Here is a 17,365-nt window from a genome sequence, read left to right on the forward strand (position 1 = left end):
CTTTGCACGGCTGGAATGAATCTATCTGTGTCCGGGAATTCAGTATGTTGGGGGCAAATCCTTGATCTTAGCACCAGGCAGCCCAGCTGCCACGGACATGCATTCTTCTGGGCTTCTGGTCCCCACGTAACCTCCCCAGCCCAGCACATCTGTGCACTAATACATGATCAAAACAGAAGCGGGTAGGACAGATGTTTCCCCTTTGCCCAAAGACTCAGCTACCAGTTTGCTTTAAAAAAAAACAACAAAAAAAAAACCTTCCCCCAGGGATACTGCGAGGCGGGTGGGTGTCTCACTGGACTGCTTGCTGCTCTAGATAAGTGGGCGGAGAAGCCGGCCTTCGGGACGCCCTTAGAAGAACACCTGAAGCGCAGTGGGCGGGAGATCGCACTGCCCATCGAAGCCTGCGTCATGCTGCTCCTGGAGACGGGCATGAAGGAGGAGGTGAGGGTGCCACACAGCTGGCTTGCCAGGGCTGCCTGCCCAGATGCCCCGGGCACTGGGGACCAGTGGCTTTCCAGCTTGTAGCACTGCCACCCTCACTTTCACTTTAATTATATATTTAATCATTACTTTTCCTCCTTTCTTTTCTGTACCTGTGCACTGCTCAGCTCTGGCTTACGGTGGCATTGGGAATTGAACCCAGAACCTAGGAGTCTTAGGTGTGAATGTCTTTTTTGCATAACCATTATGCTATCTCTCTGTCCTCCTTTTTTTAAAGTTTTTTTTTTACAATTTTTTTATTTTTATTTTTCTATATTTATTTATTTTCCTTTTTGTTGCCCTTCTTTTTTATTGTTATTATAGTTATTATTGTTGTCGTTGTTGTTAGATAGGACAGAGAAATGGAAAGAGGCAGGGAAGACAGAGAGGGGAGAAAAAGAGAGATACCTGTAGACCTGCTTCACCGCCTGTGAAGCGACTCCCCTGTGGGTGGGGAGCCAGGGGCTGGAACCGGGTTAAGCGCTGGTCCTTGCGCTTCGCGCCACGTGCGCTTAACCTGCTGCGCTACCACCCAACTCCCAAGATTTTATTTATTGATGAGAAAGATAGGAGAAGAGAAGGAAAGAACCAGACATCACTCTGGTACATGTGCTGCCAGGGATTGAATTTGGGACCTCATGCTTGAGAGTGAGAGAGAGAGTCTAATGCTTTATCCCCTGCGCCACCTCCTGGATCAATTTTTTTATTTTTTTTTTGCCACTGGTTGCTGGGGCTCGGTGCCTGCACTACAAATCTGCTTCTGATGGTCTTTTTTTTTTTTTTTTTTCTTGATGGAACAGAGAGAAATTGAAGGGAAGGCTAGATAGAGAGAGGGGGAGAGAAAGATAGACACCTGCAGACCTGCTTCACCAACTATGAAGTGACCCCCCCTACAAGTGGGGAGCCGGGGGCTCGAACTAGGATCCTTGAGTGGGTCCTTGTGCTTCATACTATGTGCACTTAACCCTGTGCATCACCGACTGATCCTGTCTTTCTTTTTTTTTTTTTTTTCCCTCCAGGGTTATCACTGGGGCTCAGTGCCTGCACTACGAATCCTCTGCTCCTGGAGGCCCATTCTTTCTATTTTGCTGCCCTCCCTTTTGTTAAATCTGGGGTCTCATGCATGTGTGGGATCCCTCATCCACCTCTCTGGCCCACTTTTTACTTTATATTTCTAGAGAGAGAGGGAGCCATACCAAAGCATCACTCCATCTTCCTCAGAGTTCTACTAGTTCAACTCTTTTTTTTTTTTGTCTTGACTGTCGTGTGGTGGATAGGATCAAACCCAGGTTCTTACACATGGAAGCTGTGTGGTATACTCACTGAAGCCGCCTCCAGGGTCCCCATCACCCCTGTTGGATGTTGAGACCCCTCTACATTACACCTGTGACAGACACTGTCAACGAAACAGGTCTCACGAGAGAATCTTGGCCTTTCCAACCTACAGAGCACTCTGACTTCCGGAGTCCCATTTGATTGATCAGTTTTAAACTCTTCTTATAATCTATGAAAAGTGACTTCCGTGACATGCTCATGGACCAGATGCAGAGGGCTTGCTTTAGGATCTTTCTGGGCCTTCAGCGTAAGTCTCACAGCTTGGAGTGAACACTCATTGCTTTCCCTTGTCCTTTAGGGCCTTTTCCGAATTGGGGCCGGGGCCTCCAAGTTAAAGAAACTGAAAGCTGCCTTAGACTGTTCTACGTCTCACCTGGATGAGTTCTATTCAGATCCCCATGCTGTGGCAGGTGAGTCCCCAAGGTGTGGTGGGCAAGTCCAAGCTCAAGACAGCTGAGAAACTGAAAGGGTCTCCTTATAAATTTGAGTGAGAGGAGCCAGGTGGTGGCGCACCTGATTAAGCGCTCACATTACAGCGCGCAGGGACCCAGGTTCAAGCCTCTGGTCCCCACCTGCAGGGGGGAAGCTTCATGAGTGGTGAAGCAGAACTGCAGGTGTTTCTCTGTCTCCCTGTTTATCTCCCCCCAAGGGCAACAAAAGAGAAAATAAATAAATATAAAAAATGTAAAAAAAAAATTAGAAAAAGAACATAAAAAATAATTAAAAAATAAATTTGAATGACAAAACTGAAAAAACATATATATACACACACACACACACTTTTTTCTTTCCCCTTCCTCCTCTTTCTTCTCCTCTTCCTCCTCCTCTTTCTTCTTCTTGGTTATGTTTTTATTTTATTTTTGATTATAATCAAAAGAGGCAAAGAGAAGCAGGGAGAGAGATGGCAGAGAGATGTAGAAAGAGACGCTTGCAGCCCGCCTTTATCATTAAAGACACATAGGGACAGCCAGAATGAAGAGGGGAGGGGAGGATAGAGGGAGAGAGAGATACCTGCAGCCCCGCCTCACCATTTGCAAAGCTTTCCCCTCTGCATGTGGGGACTGGGGGCTCAAACCCAGGTCTTTGCCTATTGTGCAATCAACCAGGTACACCGCCACCTACCCCCTAGGAAACCCCATCATTTCTGTCCCTGTTCTCTATTATTTAAGTACAAGTGGCGCAATCCAAACACATGGAAATGTGTCAGTATTTTCTACCCTTCTTTCACTCCCAAATATGCCTGGGAAATGGGCTGGTTGAGCACACACGTTACAGTGCTCAAGGACCCGGGTTCAAGGCCCCGGTCCCCACCTGCAGTGGGGGGAAATCTTTGTGAGTGGTGAAAGCAGGGCTGCAGGCTTTTCTCCCCCCCCCCCCTCTCTCTCTCTCTCTCTCTCCCCGTCTGTCTCCCTCTTCCCTCTTGATTTCTGGTTGTCTCTGTCCAATAAATAAATAAAGATAATAATGTTTTTAATTAATAAAAATACCTGGGAATATGATGCCAATTAAGAAGACTTTGAGGGGCCAGGCGGTGGCACACCTGGTTAAGCACTCACATTACAGTGCGTAAGGACTTGGGTTCAAGCCCCCGGTTCCCAACTGTAGGTGGGAAGCTTCACAAATAGTGAAGCAGGGCTGCAGGTGTCTCTCTGTTTCTCTCCCTCTCTATCTCCCCTTCTTCTCTTCATTTCTCTTGTCTCTACCCAATAATAAATAAATAAATAAATATCTTTGAAAAAAAAAAAGATTTTGAAGCTAATTTTATTCTTTTTATATATATATTTATTCCCTTTTGTTGCCCTTGTTTTAATGTTGTAGTTATTATTGTTGTTATTATTGATGTCCTCATTGTTGGATAGGACAGAGAGAAATGGAGAGAGGAGGGGAAGACAGAGAGGGGGAGAGAAAGAGAGACACCTGCAGACCTGCTTCACCGCCTGTGAAGCGACTCCCCTGAAGGTGTGGAGCCGGGGGCTGGAACCAGGATCCTTATGGTGGTCCCTGCGCTTTGCACCACCTGCTCTTAACCTGCTGCGCTACCGCTCAATTCCCGATAATTTTATTTTTTACTGATCACTCAGTTTATTTGTCAAGAGACAGAATTAGGTTTATGAGCATTTCATCTTCTAGACTTCTGCCAGCTTGTGATATATCCCCTCCCCCCAGCATCTTAGATGAGTCTTTTTTTTTTTTTTTTGCCTCCAGGGTTATGGCTGGGGTTGGGTGCCTGCACTACAAATCCACTGCTCCTGGAGGCCATTTTTTCCCTTTTGTTTCCCTTGTGTTTTTTTTTTTTTTTATCATTGTTGTGGTTATTATTGCTGTCGTCCTTGTTGGATAGGACAGAGAGAAATGGAGAGAGGAGGGGAAGACATAGAGGGGGAGAGAAAGACAGACACCTGCAGACCTGCTTCACCGCCTGTGAAGCGACTTCCCTGCAGGTGGGGAGCCTCGAACCGGGATCCTTACGCCGGTCCTTGCTCTTTACGCCATGTGCGCTTAACCCGCTGCGCTACCGCCCGACCCCCATCTTAGATGATTCTAATTGAGAATATCTCAGTTTGTGAAAGAAAATGTCTCAAGACCCCCACTTTTTTTTTTTTTTTTTTTTTTTTATCCAGAGCACTACTCAGCTTTGGCTACGGTCACCGTGCAGGGGGCGTTGAACCTGGGATTTTGGAGCCTCCAGCATGAGAGTCTCTTTGCATAACCACTATGCTCTCTACTAATTCCCTTCTTCATACTCAAAAGAAAGTGCTGCTCATTTCAGGTGCCTTAAAGTCTTACTTACGGGAACTGCCTGAACCTCTGATGACTTTTAATCTGTATGAAGAGTGGACGCAAGTTGCAAGGTGAGTTAAACAAAAAGAAAAGCTGGGTTTGAAAGCTAAAGGAAATAATGTATGAATTCTTATTGTAAACCACTGGGGTTCATAAAATGAAGGTACTTTTTATTATCTGCTAATAATTTCATGTTTAAGTCATAGGTAATATGGGGCTGGGTGGTGGCGCACCAGGCTGAGCGCACATGTTACTACAGTGCACAGGGACCTGGGTTCAGTCCCCCAGCCCCCACCTGCAGGGGGAAAGCTTCGCAAGTGGTGAAGCAGGGCTGCAGGTGTCTCTCTGTCTCTCTCCCTCTCTGTCACCCCCCTTCCCTCTCAATATCTGGCTGTCTCTATCCAATAAGTAAATAAAGATAATTAGAAAAAATAATAAAATAAGAGGTGATATGTAGCCTCGTTCTTGCACTTAGGCTAGAAATACTGAGTATTGGGGCCAGGCGACGGTGCATCTGGTTAAGGGCACACACTACAGTGCTCGAGAATCCAGGTTTAAGTTCCTGGTCCCTACCTGTATGGGGGAAAGCTTCACCAGTGGTGAAGCAGGGCTGCAGGTATCTCTCTGTCTCTCTCCCTGTCTACCTCCCCCCTTCCCTCTCAATTTCTCTCTCTGTCCAATAATAAATGAAAGTTCTTTTTAAAAAAGAAAAGAAATACTGAGTATTATCATCATTAGTATGAGAAAGTTACCACGAAGCCACTAGCCTGGAATGGTGTGACTGATGTGAACGAAGACATCCCGTAGGGCTGGAATGACAGCATAATGTTTTGACAAAAGCCTTTCAAGCCTGAGGCTCTGAGGTCCCAGGTTCAATCCCCAGCATCACCATAAGCCAGAACTGAGCAGTGTTCTGGTCAAAAACAGAAGACATACTGTGGAACTCACATTAGTGCCTTGACCACAAATGCCTTTCCTACTGGGACAAACTCTGGAACTGGGGACAAGAACCATCCCAGCCAATGTCAATATGGCCCTGTAGAGTGACATTAGAGCTCAGCTATGGCCCGGGAGGTGGCGCAGTGGCTAAGGGACTTAACTCTCAAGCATGAGAACTCAGCCGTGTAGTAACACCATTACCAGGTGACTTTTTTTTTTTTATTTTATTTATTGATTCATGAGAAATGATAGGAGTGAGAGAAAGAACCAGACATCACTCTGGTACATGTGCTGCCGGGGATTGAACTTAGGACCTCATGCTTGAGAGTCCAGTGCCTTATCCACTACGCCATCTCCCGGACCACGATTTTTTTTTTCTTTTTAATATTTATTTATTTTTCATTTTGTTGCCCTTGTTGTTTAATATTGTTGTGGTGATTGATGTCGTTGTTGGATAGGACAGAGAGAAATGGAGAGAGGGGGGAAAGACAGAGGAGGGGAGAGAAAGACAGACACCTGCAGACCTGCTTCACCATTTGTGAAGTGACTCCCCTGCAGGTGGGGAGCTGGGGGTTCGAACCGGGATCCTTACGCTGGTCCTTGGGCTTTGCGCCACGTGCGCGTAACCCACTGCGCCACCGCCCGACTCCCACCTGGTGACATTATTATTAGCTAATGCCCACTAAGCCTTCACTGTGTGCTGAGGCCTATCACCAGCTGTGTGCTCCCACGGAAGTAGCAGGTTGTTATGAATACAGTCCCAACTGCTCCGACCCTGAGGCCATCTTCCTGTTCCTTTTTTTTTTTTTTTTTTTTGCCTCCAGAGTTATTGCTGGGGCTCAGTGCTGGCACTGCAGCTCCTGGATGCTATTTTTTCCCTTTTTGTTGCTCTTATTTATTTTTTCCCTTGTTGTTTATCATTGTTGTTATTGCTGTTGTTGTTCTTGGATAGGACAGAGAGAAATGGAGAGAGGAGGGGAAGACAGAGAGGGGGAGATAAACACCTGCAGACCTGCTTCACCGCTTGTGAAGCGACTCTCCAGCAGGCAGGAAGCCAGGGGCTCGAACCGGGATCCTTATACTGGTCCTTGTGCTTAGCGCCACATGCACTTAACCCGCTGCGCTGCCACCCGGCCCCCATCTTCCTGTTCTTTATCCTTCCTCTACCTCCGACTTCTACCCGTCTAGGAGTCATTGGTGCTAAGCAATTCCCAGGGCCCCAGGTACACAAGTCCTATGCTCTGCCTACTGCCTACTATCTCCCTGGCCCAGAATCAGCATTCTTACCCCTTGCTCATCAGGACACTGAGTCCTGGTGTAAGGTTCAGAGTTAAGTGCTCAGTTAGCATCTGACTCTGAATCTGACAGTAGAAGCACTACATGAGCTGCAGCGTAATAACACAGATCTTACTAACATGAGCTCTAGTGGATGCTTAGGAATAAAATGATTTGTTTTTCAGTGTGCAGGATCAAGACAAAAAACTCCAGGATTTATGGAGAACATGTCAGAAGCTGCCACCACAAAATTTCGTTAACTTTAGGTAGGTATGACCAACATTCTGCAAATTAAGCCATTAGGCAACAGCAAGTGACTCTGGAGGCAGGCAGGTTTAATCCCCAGCTGGGAGGCTGTTTAATTCAAGCAGACTTGGCACATGCAAAGCATGTTTTGTGACGCCTCTGAAAAAAAAAAAATCACCATCATGTCTGATTGCAGTCATGTTACCACTCGCGTTACTGAGGGTGGGGGGAGCATTGTGAAAAGTTTAGTTGACTGTATGTTGGGTTCAGAATCTGAATAGCCAGTAATAATAATGATAATAAAAGCAGTTGTACTTTGTAGAGTATCTTACAGAGATGCTACATAAATTTACTGTAAATAGAGCATAAATTAGCCTAAAAAAATCAAATTTCAAGAAATAGAAATTATATATTACTTTATGGAGTAACTATGTTTCTAAGAAAATTTACCACAGAAGAAATTTCTGGAATTTCCCTCGTATTTTCCCATTGACTTTTAAAATACAGTTCTGTGGTCCGGGAGGTGGCACAGTGGATAAAGCGTTGGACTCTTAAGCATGAGGTCCTGAGTTCTATCCCCAGCAGTACATGTACCAGAGTGATGTCTGGTTCTTTCTCTCTCTCTCTCTCCTTCTATCTTCATGAATAAATAAATAAAATCTTTTTTAAAAAAAAAATACAGTTTTGAGGATGGGAGACATAGCTTAATGGTTATGCAAGTGACTTTCATACCATAGGCTCCAAAGACCCAGGTTCAAGCCTTAGCATCATAGCATCATCGTAGGCTTTTCCACAGCTGACCAGTGCTCTGGTTTAAAAAAAAAAAAAAAATTAATTAAAAAAACTTTTTTAAAAAAAATATTTATTTTATTTATTTATTCCCTTTTGTTGCCCTTGTTGTTTTATTGTTGTAGTTATTATTGTTGTTGTCGTTGTTGGATAGGACAGAGAGAAATGGAGAGAGGAGGGGAAGACAGAGAGGAGGAGAGAAAGATAGACACCTGCAGACCTGCTTCACCACCTGTGTAGCGACTCCCCTGCAGGTGGGGAGCCGGGGTTCGAGCCGGGATCCTTATGCCGGTCCTTGTGCTTTGCGCCACCTGTGCTCAACCCGCTGCGCTACAGCCCGACTCCCAAACTTTTTTTTTTTTTTGAAGAAGCATAGAGTCCAGAGAGAAGCCCCAGTAGAAAAGTCATTTCAAACCAAAGGAAATTTGGAAAAGCACTTACTTGTTCCAAAACCACAAATACTTTGTTGATAAAATATTTAATTTCACCTTTAATTTCACCCTTCAACTTGATCATAGAGTTAAGCTAAATATTCCTTTTTAGGGCCTTAAATATCCAGTTGCCTATGAGGGGCTCGAGATTTATAAATTTTATCAGTTGTCATTAGCTGCAGCAGATTGGAATTGCAGATACCCTTACTCTATTTCTTTTTCTTTCTTTCTTTCTTTTTGTTTTACCAGAGCACTTATCAGTTCTACTTTATGATGGTACAGGAGATTGAAGCTGGGACTTTGGAGCCTCAGGCATGAGACTCTCTTTGCATAACCATGATGCTATCTACCCTCTGCCCGACACCCTTAGACACCCTTACACTGTTTAGTAACTTCTGCTGGGAACTGAATTCTGGTTCTGAGTTGTGGCTTTCTTTCCATCTTGTTTATTTTACCCGTTACAACCTTTGCTAATTGTGTTTTGGATAGAGATTCCATTCCCGTGGTTCAAAGTGCAAACTGTCTACAGTGAAAGATTGTGTCTGTTCCTATCACCTGGCACCTAGTTGTCTCCTGAGAGAAAACCAGTGTTTTTCATCTTCCTAAATAACTTCCCAGCGAGAGTTGATGCTTGAGTCACATTGATGACATTTCGGTCGTTGATGGACCACATGTAGCGCCACCAGACTGTGTCCTGTGTCACCTTGGTGTGTGGTGGGTGATGCCGTCTAGGTTTGTATAATCACGCTGTGATGTCTGCAGTGCGGATGGCATCCTCTAGGAACACATTTCTCAGCCTGCGTCCTTGCCATTAAGCAAGAGGTGTGGCTACATGAACACACACACAGCTCTGTGTGTGCACAGCTCACTGTCTCACACAACACATTCAAATTATAGTGGGTATAACTTAGGCATCACTCCCTTCCCTGCGTAAGTCTTAACTGGATAGACACAGAGAGAAATGAAAGGGGAGGGGAAGACAGGGAAAGAGATAGAGGCATCTGCAGCACTAGTGAAGCCCCCCCACCCCACCCCTTGTAGGTAAGAACTGGGGCTTGAACCCAGATCCTTGTGCATTGTAGCAAGTGTGCTTAACCAGGTGAGCCATCGCCCAGCCCTCTCCATTGGCATTATGTGCTTAATTTTAAAGAGTTTCTCCTTCTTTGTACATAATGATTTTTTTTGATATTATCTTTATTTGTTGGACAGAGATAGCCAGAAATTGAGAGGGAAGGGGGAGATAGAGAGGGAGAGAGACAGAGAGACACCTGCAGCCCTGCTTCACCACTCGTGAAGCTTTCCCCCTCCAGGTGGGGAGCTGGGGGCTTGAACCTGGATCCTTGAGCACTGTAATATGAGCGCTTAACCAGGTGTGTCACCGCCTGGCCCATTGAACGTAATACATTTTTATGTATCCATAGTATTCTGTGACTGCATCATAATTTTTCTAGCCAAGTCCCTATTTCTTTGCACACTGTTTTTTTAATTTGTGACTAATAATGGCTTATAAGATTGTAAGATTACAGGGTTCCACACCCACCACCGAAGTTCTGTGCCCCCACTTCTCTCAACACTAACCATTGCAGTTCTCATAAAGTCTTAGGGACAGCTTATCTACTTCTGTCTTACTGATTCTCTAGTCGGGCTGTTCTTGATTTTTTTTTTTTAAGATTTTTTTAAATATTTATTTCCTTTTTGTTGCCCTTGTTTTTATTGTTGTTGTAGTTATTATTGTTGATGTAGTCGTTGCTGGCTAGGACAGAGAGAAATGGAGAGAGGAGGGAAAGACAGAGGGGGAGAGAAAGGTAGACACCTGCAGACCTGCTTCACTGCTTGTGAAGTGACTCCCCTGCAGGTGGGGAGCCGGGGGCTCGAACCGGATTCCTTAAGCCGGTCCTTGCACTTTGCGCCACGTGCGCTTAACCCGCTGCGCTACCGCCCGACTCCCTGTACTTGAATTTTTTTTTTTTTTTTTTGCTTGTGTGGTGGTGTACTTACATACAAGGGAGTCTATATGATAAAATGGGTGTTTTCATAATTATAAAACAGCATTTTCAAATACAATTTTCTTTGAATAATATTACTATCTGTGCCTACATGCTGTTTAATGAAGCACATTGAATTCACTACTTATCACACTATAATTCAGCCAGGGGTAGAAAAGGCAGAGCGTAGAGGAGAAATGGAGTCGCAGCCCACGGCAGATGGGCTAGATCCGTGTTTGAGCTATTTTCTTCTTACATGCCTCAAAGGATTTATTTCTTTTTTTTATATATATAGTTTATTTCTTTATTGGGGAATTAATGTTTTACATTCAACAGTAAATACAATAGTTTGTTCATGCATAACATTCCCCAGATTCCCATTTAACAATACAACCCCCACTATGTCATTCATCATCTTTCATGGACCTGTATTCTCCCCACCCACCCACCCACCCCAGAGTCTTTTACTTTGGTGTAATACTCCAATTCCATTTCAGGTTCGACTTGTGTTTTCTTTTCTGATCTTGTTTTTCAACTTCGGCCTGAGAGTGAGATCATCCCATATTCATCCTTCTGTTTCTGACTTATTTCACTCAACATGATTTTTTCAAGGTCCATCCAAGATCGGCTGAAAACGGTGAAGTCACCATTTTTTACAGCTGAGTAGTATTCCATTGTGTATATAGACCACAACTTGCTCAGCCACTCATCTGTTGTTGGACACCTGGGTTGCTTCCAGGTTTTGGCTATTACAAATTATGCTACCAAGAACATATGTGTACACAGATCTTTTTGGATGGATGTGTTGGGTTCCTTAGGATATATCCCCAGGAGGGGAATTGCAGGGTCATAGGGTAGGTCCATTTCTAGCTCGAAGGATTTATTTCTCTGTAGCAAAGAACACAGGAATTTGGGGGCCGGGAAGTAGCGCCGCGGGTTAAGCGCACATGGCGCAAAGTATAGGAACACACGCAAGGATCCCAGTTCGAGCCCCCGCCTCCCCACCTGCAGGTGGGTCACTTCACAAGTGTTGAAGCAGGTCTGCGGGTGTCTTATCTTTCTCTCTACCTTGCTGTCTCCCCCCTCCTTGATTTCTCTCTGTCCTATCCCATAGCAATAACAATAATAACAACAAGGACAACCAAAATGGGGAAAAAAAGGCCTCCAGGAATAGTGGATTTGTAGTACAGGCACCAAGCCCCAGTGATAACCCTGGAGGCAAAAACAAAAACAAACAAACAAAAAAACAGGAGTTTAAAATGCTCAAACTGCACCAGATTCTGAGAACTTGGTAACACTCGGCAGGAAGTCGCCAAGCAGTTTGGAACTTAGAGAAAGTAACATTCCTGCCAAGATTCCCAAGAAAAGCCAAGAGCACACTTTCCACCCTCTCTTCTTTTGCTCCACAGGTATTTAATCAAATTCCTTGCAAAGCTTGCTCAGACCAGTGACATTAATAAAATGACCCCCAGCAACATTGCAATCGTGTTAGGCCCTAACTTGTTATGGGCCAAAAACGAAGGGTGAGTAATCTTTCACCATTATCTCTATCATTGGCTTTTTCTTCTGTCCGTCCATCCGCTTGGTGAGAAGAGGAGAGAGGTGTCACTTGAGGAACACTTTCTCGAGCAAGATGGACTCGAGAGTGTTCTGAGAGGGATCGCTCCATCTCTCCACTTAGCCAACATTCTCCAACACCACGGTGAGCTGGTCACAGAGAAGTGTGGCCGTGCCCCCCCACCCTCCTCCTCCTCAAAGGACCCGGCCCCAGGGCAGATGAATGGCTGTGGTACAGTGACAGGCTCTGCATACACAGGTCCCATTGATGTTGTCAAGTAAGATGACAGTGACAACGGGGACTTGGGGAAGGGACATAATCCAGGCTGAGAAGTTCCAGGAGAGCTCTGCGTAGGAAACGGCACTTGAGCTGTACTTTAAGGAATGAATAGTTCCCTGTGGATATAAGCCGGATGAGCAAAGGCGTTTTAGGCATAAAAGGGCCTGGTGGCTAATGTTACCCTGGGTTTGAATAACTGGACTGCGGGCATCCTCACCATTGGGCCTGGGTAGGCCAGAGCCAGTTAGGAAGGGTCCAGCAGGTCTTGCTGGACTGTGGTGTGAAGAGTTCATTTTATGGGTCAGAATTTCTAAACAAACAACAACACAAAAAATAACTTGATCCAACTGTATGTAGAAAGATAGTGTCATTGGTACCAGGAAGTAGGTTGACTAGGGGCCTGCAACCAGCAAGATCAGCTAGGAAATTTCTAAAAAATTATTAACATGGATGGGCCCTCTCCCACCCATTGTGGCTTCAAGGCCTAGAAAGCGAGACCCCTGGGAGTCGGGCTGTAGTACAATGGGTTAAGTGCAGGTGGCGCAAAACACAAGGACTGGCGTAAGGATCCCGGTTCGAGCCCCTGGCTCCCCACCTGCAGGGGAGTCGCTTCACAGGTAGTGAAGCAGGTCTTCAGGTGTCTGTCTTTCTCTCCCCTCTCTGTCTTCCCCTCCTCTCTCCATTTCTCTCTGTCCTATCCAACAACAATGACAACAATAACAAAATAATAACAACAACAACAAAAATAGCCTCCAGGAGCAGATAAACTGGAGGCAAAAAAAAAAAAAAAAAAGCACTGCTCTTGGTTTCATTACAAGAGAAAGTGGGTTTCTGGTAGTGGTCTTGGGTCCGGGGTGGACACCCACCACCTTCACCTTCAGTACTATTTCAGTGGAGGAAAGGCAGACCTTCACCTAGGTTGGGGGAGAGAGTGTCTGGCAGACACCTGTCATGGGGGAGATGAGAGGTTGTACCTAGCTGTCAACAACTGTACTGTAAAGTATTAACCGCCCCCTAACAAAGTGGAAAAAAAAAAAAAAACTAAAACAGCCCTCAGACCCAAAGGCACTTGCTGGCTCCTCTCTGTCTCTCTATCTCTCTTATGTGAGGGCCCTTTTAATGTTCCTGGGTGATCACCGCCACACTAACAGGTCAAAGAGTGGAGCCGGCCTCCGACTCACTCTGTAGAAATCAAAGGCCGCCTCGGGGAAGAGTCTGAACTTGTCCGCTTCCTTTGCAGAACGCTGGCTGAAATGGCAGCCGCCACATCTGTCCACGTGGTCGCGGTCATCGAACCTATCATTCAGCACGCGGACTGGTTCTTCCCTGAAGGTAATCTTACCTTCTCAACCACCCTGACTGCCACAGCAACCGGCTAATAGGATTAGAGTGGAAAGAACCTTTTTTTTTTTTTCCCCATCCTAGAAAATACACTGGCAATTCCTTTATAATTGCATAATCGCTCTCACTTTTTTACATTTCATTCCAGGCTCTATTTGCATTCTTATGTTGACATCCTGGCAGCCATACCATTTTACATTTCGTTTTGTTTCACTGGACACCAAGGTGACTCATCCAACAAGTATCAGTCACACACCTGCTTGCTGCCATGTACTTGGCTGCTAAGACATGGTATTGTCCTTGGAGAAACTCAAGCCACTGGAGGACGCCCCAGAGACAGAGGAATTGTAATCCATGGCAGAGTAGAAGGGTGGGTGAATGGAGAAAAAGCTGGCACACTCACAGCTCCCGTGCCAAGCTAGGGACCACTTCAGAGAGGAGGTGACACCAGATACTCAGGTGTTGTCCACTTGAAAGATGACTTCTGTATGAGCCCATAGTCGGACTTGTGCACAGGTGGAGAACAAAGCGGGAGAAGTGTGTGCGTGTGTGTGTGTGGGGGGGGGGTGTCTGTGAAAGACTGCGATTAGGATTCCGTCCCACAGTGAGATGATTAGCAAAATGTGTTTGTGGCCAGTCCTGGGATCCTCAGAGCTTCCCTGACCCCCTTTTGGAGGGACTGAGCGGGCAAGTCTTAGGAGGGAGGCTGGACCGCCCAGCCCGACTAGACCCAGAGCAGCTCTACTGTGTGTGAGCCACGGGGTGTGTAAGTGCCGTGACCCGGGATCGTGCTCACCTCCCTGCCACCCCTGTCTCCTCATCAGCCATCGCTCCGGTTCTCGTTAGGTCACTCAGCAAACACCTGACATGGGTGAGTGGACGTTGCCATGCGAAGATTTCCTTTGAGGATCCAGTCTGACACAGATCTTACTCTGTGGGGCTGTGGGCAATGAAGAGTTGGTGTTGCTTTTTTTTTTTTTACTTTTATTTTTATTTTATTATCATATATATATATTTTTTATTTTCCCTTTTGTTGCCCTTGTTTTTTGTTGTTGTTGTTGCAGTTATTATTGTAGTTGTTACTGATGTTGTTAGATAGAACAGAGAGAAATGGAGAGAGGAGGAGAAGACAGGGAGAGAAAGTTAGATACCTGCAGACCTGTTTCACCATCTGTGAAGCGACTCCTCTGCAGGTGGGGAGCCCAAGGACTCGAACCGTATTGTATATATATATTTATAAGAGCACTGCTCAGCTCTGGCTTATGGTGGTACGGGGGATTGAATTTAGGACTTTGGAGCCTCAGGCATGAGAATCTTTTACATAACAATTATGCTATCTACTCCCACCCTATTATTATTATTATTATTATTATTAAACACATTTTATATTATTTACTTATTTATTTTCCCTTTTGTTGCCTCTGTTGTTTTATTGTTGTTGTGGTTATTGTTGTTATTGACAGGACAGAGAGAATGGAGAGAGGAGGGGAAGACAGAGAGGGGGAGAGTAAGATAGACACCTGCAGACCTGCTTCACCGCCTGTGAAGCGACTCCCCTGCAGGTGGGAAGCCGGGGACTCAAACCGGGATCCTGATGCCGTTTTTTGTGCTTCGTACCACATGCGCTTAACCCGCTGCACTACTACCAACCCCCCCCTTTTTTTTTTGGCCTCCATGGTTATTGCTGGGGCTCGGTGTCTGCACTACAAATCCACTGCTCCTGGAGACCATGTTTTTCCCTTTTGTTGTCCTTGTTTATTCTTGTTGTTATTATTATTGTGTTGTTATTGCTGTCGTTGTTGGACAGGACAGAGAGAAATCAAGAGAGGAGGGCAAGGCAGAGAGGGAGAGAGAAAGACAGACACCTGCAGACCTGCTTTACTGCTTGTGAAGTGACCCAACCCCCCACCCCCTTAGGTGGGGAGCCAGGGGCTCAAACTGGGATCCTTACACTTCGGCCATGTGCACTTAACCCGCTGTGCTACCACCCAGCCCCCCCATTATTATTATTATTTTTACAAGAGCACTGTTCAGCTCTGGTTTATGGTGGTGTGGGGGATTGAACCTGAGACTTCAGAGCCTCAGGCATGACAGTCTCTTTGCATAACCACTAAGCTATCTACCTCCGCCCCAGTTTTATTGATTTTAAACCAGAGCACTGCTCAGCTCTGGCTCTTGGTGGTACTGAGAATTGAACCTGGCACCTGGGAGCCTCAGTCTTTTTCCATTACCATTATGCTACCTACACCCAGCCCAACTTTTATTTCTACTTTTTTTTTTAATTTAATTTTATTTATTCCCTTTTGTTGCCCTTGTTGTTTTATTGTTGTAGTTGTCATTGTTGGATAGGACAGAGAGAAACGGAGAGAGGAGGAGAAGACAGAGAGGGGGAGAGAAAGACAGACACCTGCTACCTGCTTCACCGCCTGTGAAGCGACTCCCCTGCAGGTTGGGAGCCGGGGTTCAAACCGGGATCCTTATGCTGGTCCTTGTGCTTTGTGCCACCTGCGCTTAACCCGCTGCACTACAGCCCGACTCCCCTTATTTCTACTTTATATCCAATGGTAAATAGCTCTTTTTAAAATTCAGATTAAACTAATCCACACTTACTGTCCCCATCTACATCTCATGGCACTTTTTAAAAAAATCTATTTATTATTGGGTAGAGACAGAGGGAAACTGAGGTGGAAGGGGTATATATATATGTAGCGAGAGATACCTGCAGCACTGCTTCATCACTCACGAAGCTTCCCCCACCCTGCAGGTGGCTACCAGGGGCTTGAACCCAGTTCCTTGAGCATAGTAACCTACACCATCGAGTGCATTACCACCACCTGCCCACCTGGTGACACTTTTTGTACCGTAAGGGAAGCAGAAGAAGAATATTACCGGGGGCCAGCCCCAGCGGGTTATTAGGGTTAGCCTGGAGGACGAGGGGCGTCGGCAAAGAATGAAGAATGAGAAATGAACGAATGAGTTGATGCTGAATCAAGCTCAAGCAGACATCTCTGTCTTACTTAAGCAGAACTTTCTTTTTATAGTCTCATAAGGCTTAGATCATTCAAACGAAAATCACCAAGGTACTGATTATTAAAACAAAAATCATCAAGGCTTTGATTATTGAAACAAAAATCACCAAGTAAGAACAGCACAAGTAGGGAACACCTCCTGCTTTGTGAGACATTTACATTCCAGGGGCACTTTATGCCCTAGAGATCACATCACCGTTTCTGTGTCTTTTGTTTTTCCTGTACCTGTGTGCTAGGCAAATGTCCTATTGATTAAGATGAATATTCTACCTTTTATGCCATTCTCTTGGCCCTGTGCATCAGAAGACAATGGTTTATAGAAAGTTCAAGCTTGTTATGTTTCTAGGGGCCTTTAACAAATTGAGCAGCCCATTTTTCACAAAATCTGTTCCACTGTTTGATCAAGGAGTTTTGTTTTGTTCTGTTCCAAGTTAAACTCTCTAGCTAGAATCCATCCTCTGTGTATGCTCACTATGTGACCTAGGTTCTCGTGTACTATTCCTGCATAAGGAGGTGGGAGCATAGTGGTGGGTGGTAGATTAAAAGGCCCATTGTATCTAGGCAGGTACCATAACTTTCCATTAATTATGTTATGTAAGGTGGTCCCTCCACTGTGGGAACCACCAATCTTTTTCTATATTTTAGGGGGAATACTAAAGGTAGTGGTGTAGATAAAGGGGAAAACATTTTTTTCCTATTGGGGCCTCCTGAAAAAATTCTGCATTACTGCTATTGCTTGTTCCATTATGACCAATCTTACAGAGTGCAGTGCAGGTTTTGTCATTATTTTTGTCATTTGTCATCAGGCTCAGACCCTGACCATAGGTAAATATTATTAAGATCACACAGAGCTTAATCATGGCAAAAGGCGAGATGGTTTCAGTTTGGCCTGGA

At 45.3% G+C, this 17,365-nt stretch overlaps 1 protein-coding gene across 6 annotated transcripts in view; it reads left to right on the forward strand.

Annotated features, from left to right (window-relative positions):
* ARHGAP17 (Rho GTPase activating protein 17) overlaps positions 1–17,365 on the forward strand; it is a 134,612-nt gene that overhangs the window by 97,080 nt on the left and 20,167 nt on the right. For all 6 annotated transcript variants that reach the window (XR_009544961.1, XM_060172780.1, XM_060172777.1 and 3 more), the window contains exons 10-15: positions 317–444; positions 2,117–2,228; positions 4,589–4,670; positions 6,999–7,079; positions 11,674–11,787; positions 13,342–13,433. Coding sequence is in view for 5 of the 6 variants with exons in the window: in XM_060172780.1 (XP_060028763.1) it covers positions 317–444; positions 2,117–2,228; positions 4,589–4,670; positions 6,999–7,079; positions 11,674–11,787; positions 13,342–13,433 (609 nt within the window). In the remaining variant the exon portion in view is untranslated. The remainder of the gene's footprint in view (positions 1–316; positions 445–2,116; positions 2,229–4,588; positions 4,671–6,998; positions 7,080–11,673; positions 11,788–13,341; positions 13,434–17,365) is intronic.

The sequence above is a fragment of the Erinaceus europaeus genome, chromosome 15 (genome assembly GCF_950295315.1).
Source record: "Erinaceus europaeus chromosome 15, mEriEur2.1, whole genome shotgun sequence".
NCBI classification, from domain to species: Eukaryota; Metazoa; Chordata; class Mammalia; order Eulipotyphla; family Erinaceidae; genus Erinaceus; species Erinaceus europaeus.